The 20,704-nt window shown below is 35.6% G+C and overlaps 2 protein-coding genes across 4 annotated transcripts; both read right to left on the bottom strand.

Moving 5' to 3' along the window:
• Positions 1 to 554: 554 nt before the first annotated feature.
• LOC113358137 (cytochrome c oxidase subunit 5C-2) lies at positions 555 to 3,798 on the bottom strand. 2 transcript variants are annotated; one of them, XR_003364221.1, is made up of 2 exons: positions 3,665 to 3,798; positions 555 to 1,032 (listed from the first exon to the last, which is right to left on the bottom strand). XR_003364221.1 is itself a non-coding variant. In XM_026601663.1 (2 exons), the coding sequence occupies exon 2, from the start codon at positions 999 to 1,001 to the stop codon at positions 807 to 809; it is 195 nt and encodes a 64-aa protein (XP_026457448.1). In that variant the 5' UTR covers positions 1,002 to 1,032; positions 2,171 to 2,264; the 3' UTR covers positions 555 to 806. The 2 variants fall into 2 exon arrangements, 1 of the variants encoding a protein (XP_026457448.1); XM_026601663.1 differs by lacking the exon at positions 3,665 to 3,798 and adding an exon at positions 2,171 to 2,264.
• Positions 3,799 to 16,519: 12,721 nt separating this feature from the next.
• Positions 16,520 to 20,074, bottom strand: LOC113358136. 2 transcript variants are annotated; one of them, XM_026601662.1, is made up of 2 exons: positions 20,018 to 20,074; positions 16,520 to 19,238 (listed from the first exon to the last, which is right to left on the bottom strand). In XM_026601662.1, the coding sequence occupies exon 2, from the start codon at positions 19,022 to 19,024 to the stop codon at positions 18,011 to 18,013; it is 1,014 nt and encodes a 337-aa protein (XP_026457447.1). In that variant the 5' UTR covers positions 19,025 to 19,238; positions 20,018 to 20,074; the 3' UTR covers positions 16,520 to 18,010. The 2 variants fall into 2 exon arrangements, with proteins under 2 accessions (XP_026457447.1, XP_026457446.1); XM_026601661.1 differs by having other exon boundaries at positions 16,520 to 19,402; positions 20,018 to 20,056.
• Positions 20,075 to 20,704: the final 630 nt, after the last annotated feature.

The raw sequence follows: 20,704 nt of genomic DNA, 5'->3' as shown, positions 1-20,704 counted from the left end.
TTCTCAACTTCTAGCCTAGGTCAGACTATTGGAGGTTCTATAGAATGTTTCGAATTCTTTTGGCCCTAAATTTATTTTTCTAAAAATATAAAACCATTATCTCCTGGAATTTGTAACTCCATCGTCATACTGACAGAACAAATGGTAAAAACCAATGCTGTTTTCAATGGAAAACCAACCTCTAGTTCATCTTAATCAAAATGAAGCAGTGGCCTAGCCTGATAGTTCTCCAGAGTTAAAAGAAGGCTCCTACCTACATAGATATACAAATCTACAATACTATGCAGGACGAGAACACTTCCACATTTACAAAATCCCAAAGGTGAGATACCCCACTCATATACATACGGCCTTTTCTGTTCATTGAACTGAATCATTACTATGTCTGTCTCACCTCCCTGTCTGCTGGAACAAAAGTTACAAATGCATTTATAATAAGGAAATGCTGGTGGTACCATAATAACATCAGTGGGTACTTACTGAGTAGACTCCCTTTACTACAGAGTCATTGAAGGTCCAAACATCATTTGGATTTGTTTCCTATGAATGATTGCTTATCATTAATCACGTCTCTTAATTTCAACAAAAAACAACACAAAATGTTCACAAATCAGAAGTTATGATGATGATTCTTAAAAGAGTACCAATATGAAATTATTACATCTACCTAGATCATGGCAAAACCTAGCCATGTTCCAAATTTTCCAATCATATTCTGCAACTTCAACAATTTTGAAAGACAAAAGAGAGTAGCATTAAATATATGGCATGGAGTAGATATGCAAAATTGAAAAGAGTTAACAAGACTACTCCTCTTCTGCAACTACACCAATTTCACCCTTTTCTAGAAGGTCATAAAACTGCCTAACTTTCCTCTGCTCATTCCAATGATGCATCTTCCACATGCCTCCAGCAACCAAACCCAACGCAATTCCAATGCAGATCTCCTTAACGACACTAGGCCCTTTCAAGGTGGCATGAGCTATCTTATGACCAGCCATATATACATCAGAAGTTGAAAACTAAGTAAACCTGGCACAATCAGCAAAGTTAACAGTTAACTTCATGAGCTGAGTTAATAACATGAACATAAGCGACAAAACAATTTGCCAATGCAAGTGTAAAACTTCAAAACTTGAATAATATTTGAACTACAAAAATACAACCATAATGCAAACCCCAGCCATCCAAACAATGCTTGCCTAGGGCTAGGATCTTAGCCTCCTGATTGCATTTCATTGTTCTTTGGAGTTCAAATAGCACAGTTGTTAATAAGGTGTTCAAACTCAATAAGGTGTTCAAACTTCAAAGTCAAACTTGAATGTTGTTAAAATTGGCAATTCGGAAATAACTTGTATTAATAACGTCAGATAGACCATTTTACTATAACACCCACCATATGACAGGGAAGGGGAACCACATCACATGGTAGGATACTGTTGTCAGAAACAACAATGGCAAACCACTAGCCCGTCGTATTCTGTCATTCACATCTGAACAACACTCTTTAGCTAATCTAGGATTTTAATAACAATCAAGAAGCATGATTTTACCACCATGGTTCAGTACTCATCTTAATAATAAATGCACTGAAATCACCGACCTAAACCAGAACACAACAAAAAATTAATGTCGTGCGACTATGCAATGTACCCAAGAAGGTTAGCTGTAGAGTTTTCAAGATGCAATATGATTCCTAAGTTTTTACAAATACTAAATAACCAAATTGCGTTCACGGATTCACATGCATATATATGAACTAGCCATTATCATGAAGATAAAACTTTCCTTCCAAAATTCAGATGTAGAAGCACACAAGTAATACAGAAATAAGGTTCTCCCGAGTAACTAACAAAACCATCAGTCATCAGTCAACCGGACCCTAATAACCTAATTAACAGCCCAATTCCACAAAGCATAACTTTACCGCTATATTGATGAAGTAAAAGAGAACACCTAACAGAAAAATTCCATAAGAAACCACACACCTAACTATAAGAAGTAACAAAAAAAAAATCAAAGCCTAGTTTAAACGACAGCAACTGATTGTCGTTTTGATGGCTCCATATTTTTGTTATTCAAATCTCCAATGAAGTCTTCCATATTATAAATGACTGTTATATAAAGGGAACAACTAGGGCACCGCGCAATTTCTTCTCCAATACTCAACTCTTCTTTGGTAATTTGAAATAGATCCCCACATGGGCATGGATAAGTGAAAGATTTTAGTTCTTCGTTCCATTCCATATCTTCGATTTCAACGTCATCGTAAGACATCTAGAAATGATATGTGGCAGTCATGTCAGCACCCACGTCATCTATAACAGTTACAAATTCAATTGCAAAGACACCTATGTATCTCGCTGAATATAAATGTCAAAAGAAATGACACTTTTGGATGGTTAGCTCAAAAACACAGAATCCTTGGCCAAATGTGTAAATGCCTTTAAAAAAAATAGGCGACAACAATCTAAATATAAAGATTAGAAAAAAAAATAATAAAAAAAAAACAAACGAAACTCATTTTGCGATAATCCTCATAAGAAAAAGTTTTTTTTTATTGGTCTTATGACTCTTTATCTCTTAGTCGAACACCATGTTCCGCACAAGATATAGGATTTCAAGTGCACTACACGAGAAGAGAATGTATATTGAAGTTGATAATGGCAATCCCCAAATTTACAAATAATGAGGTTCCTTACAGTCTCTTAAAACAATAAACCTAACTTCCAGGCATATCCATTCATGCTTCTAGGATGTTCTTGTCTTTTACCAATATGCCCAAAGAATCCACAAATGTCAACATAAAACCTAAAACTAAACCTTAAACCGAATTTCTCATTTGGTCTTATTTCTTGTTCAGACTCAGTGCTGGGTAAAAGAACAAATATACAGAATGTTTGGTGGTGCACAGAGTGCTAAGGTGATGGACATTAAAGTGGATAAAAAATAACCCCAAAGTTACAGATAATGAGGTTTCCTTACTATCTTCTATAACATATATAAATCTATCTTTGAAGCCGAAAAAATCTCACTAAAACCATTTTTACACCAGGTAAAACACACATAATCACATTTGTAGGTCAGCAATACACAAATAAATCATTAGGTCTAGTGTCTTAGCCAAAACCCTTGCTTAGAACAAGATTAAGTTTAAGGATGCTTGATACACTACTGCACTACACCATAAGGTAATGAACATTCTGTTATTCTTACTGTCTAACAGAATACAAACCTAATTTTCAAGTGGACGAAATCCCACCAAAACCAAGTAGCATACTCTAACCACAGTTGTGGTAATAGCTCAAAATCAACATAACAATAAACCACCAAATTCTGATACAGTCCATAATCAAGAAGATTTGCATAGTCTAATACACGACATGCCAGTTACTCACAGAGAGGTGAAAAAAAGATCCATCCATACCGTTATTATATAGTCACTTAAACCCTAACTATTCTACATCACTTTCAGTTTCACATGTCACAACAACATTAAAACAAAATAAACTCAGATTCGACAACCCTAATTATTCTCATGTTATTACATAGTTTTTCACAAAATGAAACCAAAATGATTCAATAAAAAACCTAGGGCGCAAAGCTGTAATCTTATATACAAGCAAAAGATAGAGGAACCAAAGAATGATTTTAACAAACAAACCTCGAGTTGAAGAAATCTGTCTTCTCCTTCTCCTTGTTTGCCCCTAATTTGAAGAACAGGTGGAAAAAATTGTGTAGCACAATTTTGTGATGAGATATCCTTTATCGGGGTCGTTCTGCATTTGGTAGTTTCAGATGGACATTATAACCGTATAAATCTAGCTTTATTACGTTGGTGCCATTATAAAACACTTGCACGAACAACGAACCCATCACACGGCACTTAGATATGTAGTAACTTTGTTTTGTTTATTTTTAATTTTTACCTACCTTTTTACTAATGAAAAATATAAGTCACTGTAATAACTTTTTTTTTTTAAAAAATTTATTATTATTATTACATAATTAACTAATTGGAAGCCTAACAAGCTAAACTCCAAGCAGAGTACTACTACATTAGTTGAACAGGTTGTCGTGCTAGCCTACCATCGAGCCTCATGAGGAACAAAGCCGAGGAGCCGAAGCGGATAGTGTGGCTAATGTCTTCGCAAGAGGGGAAAACTAACTCTACCGTCCATGTCAAAATCTGTAATATTACGCCATCTGGGACTCGAACCTGGGACCTCCTAGCGCATGAAACCTCTGTGGAGGGCATGAAACCAGCTGAGCTACAAGCCGAGTTTTTTTTTTGGACAACCACGTACAAAGACATGGATGTATGTATCAACGCATTCAAATTACATAACATGGTAGACAAAGATAAACCTGAGAACATATCAGACTTCAAACCCCAATTAAACATCAAATAATTGATATCAACTATCAAATGTTTCAAATCTTTGCTCACATTATTATGAATTCTCGCATTTCTCTCTCTCCAAGCACACTACCATATGGTAAAAGGCAAAATACTCCAGACTTTTTTATTATTTTTAAATTTTTTTCCTGCTCGTGTCACCCCATTCCTATAAATTAGAGCTTACATAATTAGCTAAGACCCATTTGATCTCAAAACTGTCAATGAAGTAAGACCAAACATCAATCACAAATTGCATTGAAGGAAAAGATGTTCATTTGTCTCTACAGAATTACCATAGAATACACAAGTAGGATCTTGCTTTATACATGCGTTATATAGATAGTCGAAAGTAGGGGCGTCACTGAAACACAATGTCCAGACCATGAAGGAGATTTTCAATGGCACATTTGAATTCCACGGCTTCTTTGAAGGAAAAACTAATAAGCCACCAGTTTACAACGCTTCATGCGCATTAGCCACAAAGAAATCTTCCACCTAGGTCACCAATTAGTTGTAATAAATTTGCTACCTCCAACATCTCTGTATCATTCAAATGTCGTGCAAAATTGAAATTCCATTTACCATCAAGATAAATCGAATCACTTACCATTGCATTCTTCTATTTGGCAAGGTGATAGAGAGCCAGAAAGAGTTGCTTGAGAGGATATTCACCAGTCCAGACATCTTCCCAGAATTGAATGCACAAACCAGGCCCAGGAGTCATTATATTAACTTGAATTATTAATGTTATCCAACAATAACTGCCTTCTCAATTTTTATTTTTATTTTAGCGAAAGGAACCACAATCTCCTAAATAGGAAATTGGTTGTTGTAAAATGCTATAGTGTTAACTTCCTGTTCGGAGATGATTGATCAAGTTTTCGAGTTTTTCGTCTTTCCAACTACCCATAGTGATAATTTTTTTAATATAATGAAATATTTGCATCAACGGAATTATGTTTTATGTTTACAAGATTAAAAGACATAGCCTTGAAATTAACGAATTTATTGGTCGGACTTCCAAAGTAGTCATTGTTTTGAATCTCTCCTCTTAAGCTTTGGCATATATTCCAACTAGAAACAGCAGGACCGGTTCGGAATCACTTTGAAACTTCATCCACTTAGCTCTGTTACCTATTGGAAAGCGACCTCTGCTCCATTCATCTCAAGTAGCTCTAGGAAACTTTACCTTGATGATTCACATCTTGCTTCTTTACATGTCCCTATGTCATCAACCAAAGTTAATGATATTGTTAAATCACAGATATTAGGAATTATAGATGTTGCATTGTTGATTATGTATATAATAAAACCTAGTTAATGTCATATATTCAATTTTGAAATGTATAGGTGTTCGTCTTGCATTGGATTATAGTATAAACTTTGGTTTAGATTGTAGCCTTTGTCCTCCACATGCAGCACTGTGTTTATGTAATTTACAATGGTCTTTGCAGTGCTCTAGATGTTTTGATCTTTCTTATTAAGGACTGTGTTCCATCGTGCTTTCCATAAGTGCCATGTTATGGTACTGCAAATCTCTGTCCATCCCATTTCAGTACCACTTTTCCTGTTGTAATGAACCAGTTGTTGATCCACTCGCTCCAAGTTGTGTCATTTTCTTTCACGTATGACATATTGAATTCAAGTAATTCCATATTTGAGAAGCAAAATTACAATACATAAAAAGATCAATTAATGTTCATCATGTTCATTACATATTGTGCAAGCAGTGTTGAAGTTTGAGATTTATTGTTGCCACTCGCATACTACAAGGAAGTATTGAGAGAGCAGTTTTCCATATAAACATTTTTATGGAAGGAACCACTTTGAGATTCCAGATTCTTGTCGATCTTTTGTCTTCAGGTTGTGTATTATTGAGGCATTTGTATAAAGAACTGGATGTGTGTATGTACCATGTTGTGTGAGATTATAGACAGCTTTGTCTTCTCTATTCTTTGTAGGTATTATCATGTGTTTTACTTCCGTTGCAGTCTCTCTATCAAAACAAGTTTGAAGTTTTTGTGTGTTCTAAATATTATCATGGTTGAAGAGGTCTTTTATATGAATTATGTTGTTAGCTTCTGTGTTTGGTTTGAGTAAGGGTGTCTTTTTTCCTGGTAGCTAGTGATCTGTCCAAACTCTAATCTTATCTCATTTTCCTAGATACCTGAAACAATTTTCTTGTATTTGATTTATTCCACTCTTTATCCCTTTCCAAATCCAGATATCAATGTTTTGGTTTTGTATCTATATGCAGTACTCTGAGTTTGGAAAGTAGTTAGATTTCATAATAATTCCCCAAAAAGAATTTGGGTTTTCTTTTAGTCTCCAGCCTATTTCGATATCATGGAAGTATCAAAATAATGTATATTTTGGACTCCTACGCCACCATTTTCCATAGGTTTGCATACCGAATCCCAAGCCTTTACATAAATGCCTTTAAGATTCTCGATATCTTTTCCTCGTCATAATTCTCTTTGGAATTTATTGATATCCTTACAAGTTTTCATTGGTATGTAAAAACAATTCATTTGGTAAGTGCTCATAGAGGATGTGATAGTTTTTAGTAGAATTTTTTAGAGCATTGCTCGGTTGAACCCACTAAGCGTTGGTATGTCAAGTTTGTTTGTCATAGTTTAGTGAACCAAAATTCATCTAAAGAGTCGCTTGATTATGCACTAGAGTCAACTTCGTATAGGTTAACTAGAAATTTATTAGGATATGAGACATACAAGTATTACTCGAAGACTTGAAGAATGTGAAGAAGTAAAGATCTACATCGACAATATCAACTTCCTCTTGAGGTTAGTAATATTTCGACTTGAGCTGTTTCATTCCTAACGTATCTTTCAAGTCGTGCTATATTGAAAACATAATTGCGAAGCTGTGAATGATTATACTCTAGTTAGACGTAGTATTAAGGAATTATAATACGAAGTATAACGCTTATCTTTTGAACTTCGTATGTAAGACATCGACATAATCGTATGAATATTATTGTGATTATGTGTATGGGTAAAGGTGAAGATTTCATCATAGAAAACAATGTTTACATTTTTTTAAAGGAAGTACATTCATGAACTTGTTTTATGAATCGAACGGGAAATCACTAGGCTTATTGGTATTGTTATTCATTGCATATCTTCGGATTACCAATATGTGTGAGTTAGTAGAGCCGATCATAATTAGTTATGTATCTTGGTAAAACTAGTCACAATGCCTGACTTATGTATTGGTATGACTTTTATTAGTGTAACTGATCCTAAGTAATCACCTAAGATGGTATGATCGATATTTGTAATTGGTGTAACTGATCCTGGTAATTGGTATGACCAATCACAAAAGAGTTTTGTAATCGATCCTTGTAATTGGCGCAACCGGTCCTGGTAATTGGTGTAACCGATCCTAGTGACTAGTGTGACCAATCACAAGTAATACCATAAGAATATGGTAACCGGTCCTGGTAATTGACGTAACCAATCCTGGTAACTGACGTAACCGTCAGTAACCATATTAAGGTAGAACCGATCCTTGTGTTTGGTAGAACCATAAACCCATGATTAGTGTATTTATATTTGATCAATCACATAGTTCTTGTAATTCAGATGAACTAGTTCTAACTTGTTTGGAAGTGTGGTATAATCGGTTCCAAGATTGTAAGTATGAAAAAGGATTTACAAAGAAAAAGATGTCGACATACTTTGAACATGTTTAGTAACTCTTATCTTTTATTGTTCAAAGATATTCCTCAATAACTCAAGGAGATCTCAGACCAAAATAAGTTGAGAATCTTTTAATTAAGGTTGTTAATTTTATATGCTTTTAATTACCAGCAATTAAATGCATATCTCTGGAAAATAAAAATTGGTAATGTGCATTTACTAATTGGAGATTTTCTAGTGATTCGGTTATTTTGGACAAAGCATTTCCAGGAATTATGAAAACCGATTTTGGAAATATAATGCATATCTTGAGAATATTCAGTTTTGGAAATTCCTTGGTGTCCAAATTTCCTTGGTTTATAAATACCCAAGTTTGCATTTCGAGCAAACTATCCTAAGATCCAGCAAAACTACCTTGTTGTGTTGTTACTGGTGGAGCCATCTATTCGGAGAGGAAAGTACCCTAATTAGGCGAAATCTCTTACGACCGTTCGTTTAAATAATTCTATGGGATCAAGAAGATCTACGAGTACCGTTGATGGGAAACTAGATAATTGCAGTATTATTAGTTTTCGATTTGATTTGATTAAATAACAGTTGTTGAACTTTGATTGCACCTAGTTTGTTTATTCTTGAGAATCTTCTCTTATGATATAAGATTCACTCAAACTAGATCGAAGTATCGACGGGATCTTTAGAACTATTTGTAGATCTAAAGACGTCTTGTGATAATCCATTGTTAACATACTTCGTTTTGTGCGTGATTGATCACAAGAGATTCAAGTTGTGGTGTGCAGGTGTTTATTGAAGATCTAAGAAGATTTGAAGACAAATGAGATTTCTTATTGGTTTCATAATCTTTGGTGTGGACAAAACTTGATCGGCTGGGATTCAACTATAATCGGTTTATCTTGATAGACTTGATTGATTAGTAGTGTAGATCGGCATCAATATATAGTATCTTTGTGATTTATATATTTGATTGCAAAATCTAAACCCAACTACTTTGGTAGTTGAATATTAGATAGATCTAAGACCCGACAAAGGAGTTTATTGGTTAAACGGAAGAGCATTTGTCAAACTCAAATCACTAAGATTGAAAAGAGTTGTTACCGAACAGATTTGTTGTTCCTTTACTGTTTGGGATACGAACCAGAGGAATTGTTCCAGTGCGTGCACTTATTGAATGTCGGAAGCGCAGGGATACTGAAGAAACTAGGTGAACTATAAGTTTAAATGCTTGGTCTCAACTATACGAAGTTAATTTTATTTTGTATAGCGGCTTAATTCTGAGAGTATTCAATTATGGACTAGGTCCCGGGGTTTTTCTGCATTTTCGGTTTCCTCGTTAACAAAATCTTGTTGTGTAATTTACTTTTGTTCTCCGCAATTATAATTGTTGTTATTATAATTTAAAGTAAATTACACAAAAGTTAACTCCGTATTACTTGATAGTGATCCTATAGAGTTTGGTTAAGTCTGAACCTATTATCAAGTAATCACACTTTGATTGTTGTATTGTCTCGATCTCATATCCATAGACAATCATACAAAGTGTGAATACCGATTCGTTGTATTGTCTCGACTTAGTCCATAGACAATCACTTTCGGTAAGAGGACTTATAGGTGGAAAAGTTTAAGATTGTGGTACATATGGGTACCCTCGTCTTTTCATAATTATTTTCCCTGCGGTAGTTAGATTATTCATTCTCCACCCAAGTAATATATTTTTCATGTTCTTAATTTATTATTGGTTCAAAGTTTTTTATGTTTAATTTGTGTGTAAAAAATCAAGATCCTAAGTATTTATATTCTAGGGGTATAGGTTGGACTCCTAAAGTGGATCAAATTACAGAGGCTAAAGTTGGGTCTATTTTTAGACTAAAAAATACTCCCGATTTTCCGAGATTGATTAGATATCCAGGAAAATCACCAAAATCCTAAAGAAGTGTTAGAGCATTGCTCGGTCGAACTCGCATGCGTTACTATCTCAAGCATGTTTGTCAATGTTAGTGATCAAAACTATAAGTCTTGATTTCTAGCCTACATAGCTAAAGGTCTCGGACTAGGATAGAAAGCGTATTTGAGCTCAAGACTCAATGGCAATCATCATACAAGACAAAGGACTACTCAAGGAACTGATGGATCTTCATCGACTAAAAGGTATGTGGAGACTTAAACTTATCTGTCACTCAAAAGTCTATCTATTCTATCTCCTACTCTTGAGACAAAAGTCGTGCTGATGTATAGACTTTCATTATATACATTTGCTATTTCGAGACGAGTTTAACTCGCCTATCTATTTCTCAAAATATGTGTTGGTAAGCTTTCGCTTTAGCCAAATTCATCTTTACCTAGTGACGAATGTCATGATATGTTTCAATCACTTTGAAAACTGCTCTGATGAAAGATGGTCTGTGAATAACGACTATATAACGTTCTCTGAGAATGTTTCAATGATTGAAATGAGAGTTTAGATTACATAACCATTGGTAGGATATAAGCATTTTTGTGGAAACACATATATGTATAAGTCCTTATTCCTTGAACCAAAGTTTGCGAACTTTGTTGATCAAGAGAAACGGAATGTGGCGTGAGCCAAGTCCGCAAATTGGCGGAAGTTCTCGACCCGAGAATTTCTGCTGGAGTTTGTGAACTCCTTCCGTGAGCTTAAGTCCGTGAACCCAGTCCGCGAACTTGAGCAGGTTATATCTAAAACCGGTTGTTCTTGAACTCATGTTTATATAAACTAAGGAATGCTTTTGAAAACCGTGGCTATAAAGTTCATGAACCGATTCGAGTGAATCAAACCGTTTTTGCTTCGATTGTGTCTTGTGTAGTTACGTAAGATCTAAGCAATTGAACAACTCTCTAACTAGTTCATTTGAGTCATTTGAACTAGTTATGGTGAAGAATAATATGGTTGATATGAAAGTGAGCATATGGCTAACCATTTGGTTAACTATTGTTGAACCAACAAATGTTAATGTTTGGGAACAGTTCATAAACCCAAAATTGGACATTTCATTTGTGTGTAACAAGCTAAGTTTTCGATCTAATGGTTGAGAAATATTAGCTTGAATCTAATCAGGTTTTCATCTAACAGTGAATATTGAATGCTTTGTTACCAAGCTAACATTGATTGCAAACCCTGATTTGAAAGACTATATAAAGGAGAACTGTAGCAACTGGGAAACCTAATCCCCACACCTTACGCGTGATACTAGTTGCATAGCTAGAGTCGATTCTTCTTTAACCTTTGGTTTCTTCTTATAAAACCAGGTTAATTACTTAAAGACTTCATTGAGATTGTGAAGCCAGACTGATACTACTTTTCTTGTAGTTGTGTGATTTGATCTTGCATCTTCTATCGTTACGAGTACGATTATAATAATTGGCTCGAGATTTATATCTCTGATAGGAAAGATAGAAAAGTAATCACAAACACTTCGTCTCATCGTTTGTGATTCCACAATATCTTTTTTCGCTGCGTCGATTAGGATTATTGTGAGGTGATTGATAATACTAGGCTGTTCTTCGGGAATATAAGTTCGGTTTATCAATTGGTTCCTGTTCACCTTGATTTATCAAAAGACGAAACAAAACTTATAGGTATATTCGTGGGATACGATTTATCTATCACCGTAGACTTTTCTGTGTGATACAGATTTTTTTATTAAAGTCTTCGACTTTGGATCGTAGCAACTCTTAGTTGTGGGTGAGGTCAGCTAAGGGAATCAAGTACGTAGTATCCTGCTGGGATCAGAGGCGTAGGAGCATAACTGTACCTTGGATCAGTGTGAGATTGATTGGGGTTCAACTACAGTCCAGACCGAAGTTAGTTTGGAGTAGGCTAGTGTTTGTAGCGGCTTAATACAGTGTATGTTTAATCTGGACTAGGTCCCGGGGTTTTTCTGCATTTGCGGTTTCTTCGTTAGCAAAATTCTGGTGTCTGTATTATTTCTTTTCCGCATTATATTTTGTTATATAATTGAAATATCACAGGTGGTGCGTTGTTAAATCAATTAGAATATCCGACCTTTTGGTTGTTGATTTAAATTGATTGTCACTTGGATATTGGTCTTTGGTACCATCCAAGTTGTCTCTCTAGTATTTGATAAAGACTCGCAGATTTCTATTTGCTTGAGTATATATCAAATTGAGAGATTGACATATAAACTCTTTGATATACTTTTTATCTAGATTGAGTCTGACTATATAGTTGATTCTCTAAAAATTATATTGGAGTTTGTCCATACGGATTTCTAAGCGAAATATTGGGTGTAGATCTTGTACCCCCACTTTTCAATTGGTATCAGAGCAGGCAAACACGTTTAAGACCTTACAAGTCTGTGTTTGTAGAAATATGACTCTATGGACAGAGGTGATATCTCAATATACGTACCACCAGTCATCGATGAAGGAAATAACCTCAACACCCTCTCCAAAAAGACCTCTCTTGGAAAGGTAAAAATACTTGATTTCAAAGTCTGTTCAAACCTTTGCATTCAATGCTATTTCTGACACAAGTGAAACCTCTAACTTGTCTTGGGCTGATGAATGTTGTTCAAATAATGATTGGTTTGACAAACCATTGATAACAGAAAGGATCAAGGATTTTGTAAAAAGAAGCATGAGATGTGATAAACATCCTCAGTCAGCTTTTGCTGCTAATGATTCTGAGAAAGAAAAATCTTTAAGTGTCAACGTTTTGAATACGTCTGATGGATGTGATGAACCCGTAGCTCTCACAGCATAAACATCAACATACTCAAAGTATGATTCAGAAATTGAGTCTGACACGGAGATTTTTGAATTCTTGAATAAAGAGGTTCTTCAAGAAAATCTTCAGTTAAAAGCTTCGTTGAAGAAATTAGAATCATTAATCAAGGTGAAAGATCTTGAGATAGACTATCTCAATGATAAACTCACCAGAAAAATTGTTCTAAAGGAAAAAGAGATTAATACTCTCAAAGATGATTTACAACGATTGTCTGGAAGTTCTGACAAAATCTCAGCAATGTTATTTGGTCAGAAATCCTTTGGAAACACAAATGGTTTAGGATTTAAAACCAAGACTGCAAGTATTGTCAACCCTATTTCGAAATGTCATGGAAAATTAAAGGTTGACAGTTGTGATAAACAGAAGGCACTTCAACAAGACAAAGGATCCTCGATTTGTTCGTTTTGTGGAAGTGTGAATCATGTTCAAAGCACGTGTTGGAGGTTCAAGAGGATTAACAAAAGAATGTCCAGTCTACAAAAGAACATGCAAAAGATGAATCTGGATAATCAACATAGGTCTCATAAAACCAATGCTTCTAGAATCAGAAGAGGTAAGAAACTTGTTTATACAACAAACGTTGGTAAATCACTATGTGATAAACAGGGGGAGCGTTTAGCTCACAATATCTCTGTCTAGTCCCAGAGACGTTCCCATCCTCATTTTTAACTTGAGAAAATGAGGCTTTGCATTGTTGTGGCTCAAGTATTTTTAATATATATATATGTATATATATATATGTATATATTCTCCTAACAATATAGATATTGAATCTTTAAACAATGGAAGACTTTTTCTTTTAGGGTTTAGAGTTCACAAGTCTATTTATTTCATTTGTAGACTCATTTCTTTTCTTAAAAAGATACAGTTTCATGGCTCCTGTAACTAGAGGCATCACGAGCAGAGATACAGTCGAAGCAATCAACGTGTATCTTTGTAAAGGAATCTCTTCCTCTAGGGTAAAGAAAGTGAAGACTACAAACTGTGGAGAAGGTTCTTCCTCTAACTACCTCTTGTCTTTTTATCATCATGATAACTTCAGGGGTTTGGTGAAAGATTTCATCAACAGAAGAAACAATTTAAAATCTCAAATTGTTTCATCTTTAGAAGAGATAGCTCACTATGAACAAATGTTGTCTCTAACCAAGAACACCTTGCGTGAGCTAAAAAGAGAACTTAGTGAGTTGACTGATATTTCTGAAGATTTGGAGGAATTGAACGATCCCATAATCAATGGGTTTTTCAACAATGAGAAGGAATTCTCAGTAGAGGCTCTGAGAAAGATCTACAACGATAGTAAGTCTTCGGATGAGAATTCTATTTTCTTGTTTCTATTTGAAGAATAACAAGAGTTTGGAATAGCCATTATTGTGATGTCCAATGTTTTCATCTTCATATTTTTAGATTTATTGGTCTAAATTCTAAATTTGTTTGGAAGATGATTTTTGCAGCATTAATCTTTATTATTTTATATATTGCAATATTGTTATGGGATGTGTGTGTTTACGTCCGTGAACTTGACCGTCCCATATCTTGTCAAAAGTAAAGTCTTTCGAATGTCGATATTCATATGTTGATAAAAGAATGAATGGACTTTTGACAAATACAAAAGTTAAGCCTATTATGTCAATTGTTTATGGAAGATAGGTTAAAATCTTTTGTTTGCGAGGATTATGTCTATTAAATTTCGTTATGCAAATAGTGATGGAAAATAGAATGAATCCTTGTATATTCCGCAGTAATTGATCTTCCCTGATCCATATTTTATGTATTACTGTGAGGCTCCGTGAAGTGTCTTATGTTGACCATTGAACGACCAAGTTGATTATTTTCATGATTAACACTGTTTTTTTCCGTAAGGTACTTTATGTCGAGCATATTCAACTAAATTGATCATCTTGTTTGGTTATTTAGTTGTTGCTCCGTAAGTTTTCTTATGTCGAGCACGACCAATTAAATTGATTACTTTTGTAATTAGTTTGGTTGTGCATTTCAATTAGATTAATTATGGGTTCTCTTGTGATTAATCTAATTGTATATTTTGAGTCTCCATAAGTTCACTTATGTTGAGCATTTGTCGATTAAATTAATCATGGATTCTCTTGTGGTTAGTTTAATTGAATATTTTGGATTCAAATTCATACTTGTATGTGATTTGTTATGTCCAAAGAAATCCTTCTTTTCCTTCGAAATTAAGGTCGTTCTTGTTGTTCTCCCGAGAATGACATTTTATGGGGGAGAGTTCTTTTGAACTTGTGCTTAATTGCCAAATCTTTGTGGGGAGTGCGGCTGTGGAATATTATAGGGGTTATCTTGTATCTTTACAAACTCCTTGATGAATGCATTTAGCTTCGGCTTTACATATGGCTAACCTCAGTTAACTATTTGTGAACCAACATGGTGTACACGTTTAGGTACGGTTACATAAACCTAAATGAGGGTACATTTCATTTCTGTGTAACAAGCTAAGTTCGATCTAACGGTTGGAATATATTAGCTTGGTTGAATCAGGTTTTTCATCTAACGGTGAATATTGAATGCTTTGTTACCAAGGTAACTTGGATTGCAAACCCTGATTTGAAAACTATATAAAGGAGAACTCTAGCAACTGAGAAAGGTAATCCCACACCTCATCTGTGTTACTAGTTGCATAACTAGATTCGATTCTCCTTTAACCTTAGGTTTCTTCTCGAGACCCTATAGGTTAACGACTTGAAGACTTCATTGGGATTGTGAAGCCAGACGCAACTATTATCTTTGTAGTTGCGTGATCTGATCTTGCTGTTTCTATCGTGTTGAGTGCAATTGAAATAATTGGTTTGAGATTATATATCTCCGATAGGCAAGATAGAAAAGTAATCACAAACAAACTTCGTCTCATCGTTTGTGATTCCACAATAACTTGTTTCGCTAGTCGATTAAGTTTATTGTGAGTTGATTGATAATAATAGGTTGTTCTTCGGTAATATAAGTCTGGTTTATCAATTGGTTCTTGTTCACCTTGATTTATCAAAAGACGGAACAAAACTCTTGGGTATTTCTGTGGGAGACAGATTTATTCAATCCTATGCACTTTTCTGTGTGAGACAGATTTGTTTATCAAGTCTTCGACTTTGGGTCGTAGCAACGCTTAGTTGTGGGTGAGATCAGCTAAGGGAATCAAGTGCGTAGTATCCTGCTGGGATCAGAGACGTAAGGAGCGCAACTGTACCTTGAATCAGTGTGACATTGATTAGGGTTCAACTACAGTCCAGTCTGAAGTTAATTGGTAGTAGGCTAGTGTCTGTAGCGTCTTAATACAGTATGGTGTTCAATCTGGACTAGGTCCCGGGGTTTTTCTGCATTTGCGGTTTCCTCGTTAACAAAATTCTGGTGTCTGTGTTATTTCTTTTCTGCATTATATTTTGTTATATAATTGAAATATCACAGGTTGTGCGTTAAGATCAATCAATTAGAATATCCAACCTTTGGTTGTTGATTTACATTGATTGACACTTGAACATTGGTCTTTGGTACCGTCCAAATAACTCCTCTTATATTCAATCAAGCTCGCAGATTTCTATTTGCTGATTGCGAATTGAATTAAGAGTTAGAGATATTAAACTCTTTGATATACCTTAATCTAGATTGAGTCTGACTATCTAGTTGATTCTCTAGAAAGTGTACTGGAGTAAGTACTCTCAGATTTCCAAACGAATTGTTGGGTGTGGTTGTTCGACCCCCGCATTTTCACCGTATATGTCCATGGGCCTCGCACAGATGCTGAACGAACTCCTGGCTTCAAAGAAAGGAATACCTAATCGGTATTAGAGTACGACACTAAATTGTCTTGGTCCAACAGCTTGGTTTAAACCGGCAATAAGAATGGCATTCAAGAAATCCATGCTGTGTTTCACCATGTTGTGTTTCAACAAAATAGATTCTTTGTTTGTTAGATCAAAGCATGAGGGTAAATTTTCCTTAACAACATCAAAGTATTTTGCTGCCAGGGACTTCATGAAATGGGGGGCAGTGTCGTTGATATTGAATTTGGATCCTGTTGAACCACATGCTTGATTAAAGGTCTGCAGAGCTTGTTCAAAACACAGACGTGGATCATATGAGGATGTTGTAGGATACTATGTTGTAAGTGTTGAGTTTGCAAATAGGAGGCCAACTAACAATATTTTCCGGTGTCCTCCATTGTGTAAACACCAAAGCCACAATATTTAAAGGGTAAGGTGGCCAACCTTTGTTGCGTGGGGCCGAAACCTGCTCCATCTCCAACCACTAATTGTCGTAAGTATTGAAGTAGATGCTGGTCATAAAGAGATGTCGCAGAGTGTATGGCCATAGGAATGGTGGTTTGCAATGTGAAATATAACTTGGAAACGCCGATACAGTTGTGTAATAATAATAACTCACATTGTGTATCCTGAAGCTTTTGTACCTTGGTCATTAAGTGAATTGTCTTCTCAACCCTGCTGATCACGATATTGCTGCAAAATTATTTATTTAAACTGAATGCCCCCCCCCCCCCCAATAATTTTACACCAAGCTCAGGCATGCCAATGTTGGAAGGAAATATATCTTCTACATAGCTTCTAGGATCAGTTATAGGCCAAAGGATTTCAGTTTTAGTAATATTCAAGAACAAACCTCGTACTGGTCCCTCTTGTTTAATGATCTGCAAGGCTTTGGCTACTTCAAATGTATCACCAGCGATGGTCCCATCATCGAGATACCAAGCATGAAAATTCAGTGTGCACTTATTTTCAATTTTGATGGCTAGAGGATGTAAATTCAGGGCAAAAAGGAGGGGACCAAGTGGGTCTCACTGTTGAACACCCTTAGATGAGGAGAGTACATGCTCATTGTAGTAAAGTCTAGCCGGGTTTGAGTAGAAAAACTCAACCCATTTTGAGATGTTAGGGAAGTGCAGACTGACCTCTTTAAGCATAGATGATCTGTCGACGAGATTAAAGGCGTTGGTGAAATCGATTAACATCATTGTTTGAGTAGCGCAATCCCCTTGTAATTCTAACAATCTATTGGCAGCATGTAATATGCTTTCACCACCACAAGATGTTCCCACTCCAAACTGTAAATTGCCCAAATATGAAGATAACTGCTTACAAGCTGAAGTTTCTGCAAGTTTAGAGTAAAGTCGCCTCCAGATTGTTCCTAAGCGATAGGTCTCACTCCTCCTCCTGGCTTGAGAAGTGGTGTTAAAGGAGCGCTTGTAATGAATTCTCCAAGGGATGGAGAGCAGTTACCACCTAACCACAAATTAACTACGCATGTGACTGAAAGTAGCAGCTCGTCAGAAACCGTGGCAACAGTATCACTGATTGCATCTAGCAGATGATGTGCCCTAAGGCCATCCCTCCCACAGGAGGTTCCTTTGGGAAAGCTTTTAATGGCCGAGAGTACTTCAGTAACATCAACTTCTAAAGACGGTGTAGTGGTGTCATATGTAGGGATAGACGGAGGTGGTGCGGGTGGGTATTTAAGTTGTAGGTCTTGTAATGTATCAGGAATAGGAGTTGCCAAGCCATTAGAAGATAGTACGCGGATAGCAGCCGCGTAATGGCCATAACTAATCTTTTTCTTACAGGCAACGATGTTGGCGCTAATCTTTTTCCTTTTCTTCTTGTTGGTTGGTTTGCGATTTGCTTTTGATTGCTTGGAAAGACTCAGTAATTGTTGAACCAAAGCTGCACAGCCGCTAGGCTCTCTCCAAACACTCAAGTTTTGATTGATTGCAGCAATCTGCAATTTCTTGCGTGTACCAGATCTCTCGTCAATAGGGCATTTGGGTGCATATAGATTAAGTGTGCAAGTGGGAAGAAACAACAGTTGTATCCAAGCTTGCAGATCACCAGGTTTGGCAAGGACTTTATCCAAGGCTGCCTTTAGTGTTCGAGAAAATTGCAGTCTGCAGGGAGGGGGTATGCTTGCAATGGTTGTAATGCGTCTTTGAAAAACAGTGTCCAACATGTCCAAAGTTAAACCAACTGATGCATCGTTTGTATATGTACTGCCTGATTCCATATTGTTGCTCAGTGCATCAATATGTGGTTTCGTGACACCGTGGATGAGGAAATCAGCGATAACATCAGAAGGATGTGATTTTGAAGTACACGCCTTATTCCATGCATGGATATGAAGACACTGAATGCACAACCACATTTGCATATCAAGTAAGACACTTTCCCAAGCAATCAAGACTACTTCTTATACGTTCTCTGCATATTTCTTTGTCCTTCTCAGTGGGGAAGTGCTTATCAGTTATATGTCTATAGATTGAGCTCTTGGCATAACCCCTGCCACAAACACCATCACCGCAACTATCATAGCCTTTGAAAGGGCAGTGAACCTTATCACCCTGTGAAGTTGATGTTGATGGAACCTGAGACAAGGATGAGGGAGAGGAAGGATAATGTGACCCATGTAAAGCTGGTTTAGAAGATAATGTATCATCAAAACCAGAAATTGAAACCACATAAGATGACGACGATCTGGTTGTTGGCATATTCCTGCAGATGAAGAAAAAAAAACTGCCCCAAATGTTTTCTACAGGTGATGGACAAGGGGAAAAACAAAACCCAATAACAAGAATTAGAGTTTAGTGTATGGGAATTCAAGGTTTTAACACCAATGAAAGCTCAAATTACTATACAAAAAACACTAATCAAATCCTCACAGATAATGGGAATCAAACACAGTCAACACAAGCAACTGGTTCAAAATTCTGAAAGAAACACATAACAACAACATCCAATTCTTCAAATTTGCTCAAGGAAAAACACCCAATTCAGATACTAAGAATTTCCGAAACCCACTGCCTTGAAACAATTTCCGAAAACTAATCTACAAAAATTTCTCAAAGAAAAATCTCTAAAAAACTGGAGTCTTCAAAAATAGATCAAGGAAAATCCTTAAAACCATCTCTTCAGATACACAGAGGAAAACCTAGAATCAAATTACTACAACACTGATTCTGAAACAACAAACACTCACAATTTCAAAACCCCCTCTACCAATTGAGAAAAACAGGATTTCAGAACCCTAAAAGATAGAACAGAACTCTAACTCTAATCGACGAAATCCACACTACAAACATTGAAAAAGAGTGTTCAGAAACCTAATTGAAACACCAAAAACGATGAAAAATCGAAGAAAACAAACCTTGATTTAGATAATTCAATCGCCACGGAGAGAATTGGTGGTGGTGAATGAGAGAGATGAAAAAAAACGAGAGGTTAAATTTATTATTAATAATATGATTTGAGGTGATTTTCCTTTGCTGTGGTTAAAAGCTGAATCAAGCTCTCTTCTTAGAGCTTCTGGCCCCACCAGAGAATATTTAAACCAATAAAATCTTTTGAAAAAATTTAGACCAATAGGAAATAAGAGTTTCTGACCCGACCATAAATAATTTTGTAAATATAAAAAAAAAATAAGTAAAAATATCTTACCGGCCCCACCTGAAAATAATTTTTAAGTAAAAAAAAAAATCATGGGTAAAAGAAAAATAAATATTGAATAAAAACAATACTTTGCGGATAATTTTTTTTTTATCATGTAATTTTTTTTTTATGTCTTTTTATCCTTTTATTAATTTATTCTTTTGGAAAAAGACATATTTTTTGAGTTAAAAAAAACATATGCACGGGTAAAAGGAAAAAATATCTTGAGTAACAGAAGAATACTTCACGAGTAAGAAAATAATCTCGAGTGAAAAAAATATTTCACCGGCAAAAAAGAATCTATTTTTATTTTACGGGAAGCAAAATATTTAAAAAAATCTAACCATGAACCATAAACCTATTTTTATTCACCAATACCTATTGTTCTACAAATATCTGGTCCGGT

The sequence above is a fragment of the Papaver somniferum genome, chromosome 3 (genome assembly GCF_003573695.1).
Source record: "Papaver somniferum cultivar HN1 chromosome 3, ASM357369v1, whole genome shotgun sequence".
NCBI classification, from domain to species: domain Eukaryota; kingdom Viridiplantae; phylum Streptophyta; class Magnoliopsida; order Ranunculales; family Papaveraceae; genus Papaver; species Papaver somniferum.
Note: the sequence above shows the minus strand (reverse complement) of the source record. Positions and strands in the feature narration are given on the sequence as shown.

Coding starts and splice junctions, on each gene's coding strand:
- LOC113358137 (XM_026601663.1), bottom strand. CDS start 1,001: ATGGCTGGTCATAAGATAGCTCATGCCACCTTGAAAGGGCCTAGTGTC.
- LOC113358136 (XM_026601662.1), bottom strand. CDS start 19,024: ATGCAAATGTGGTTGTGCATTCAGTGTCTTCATATCCATGCATGGAAT.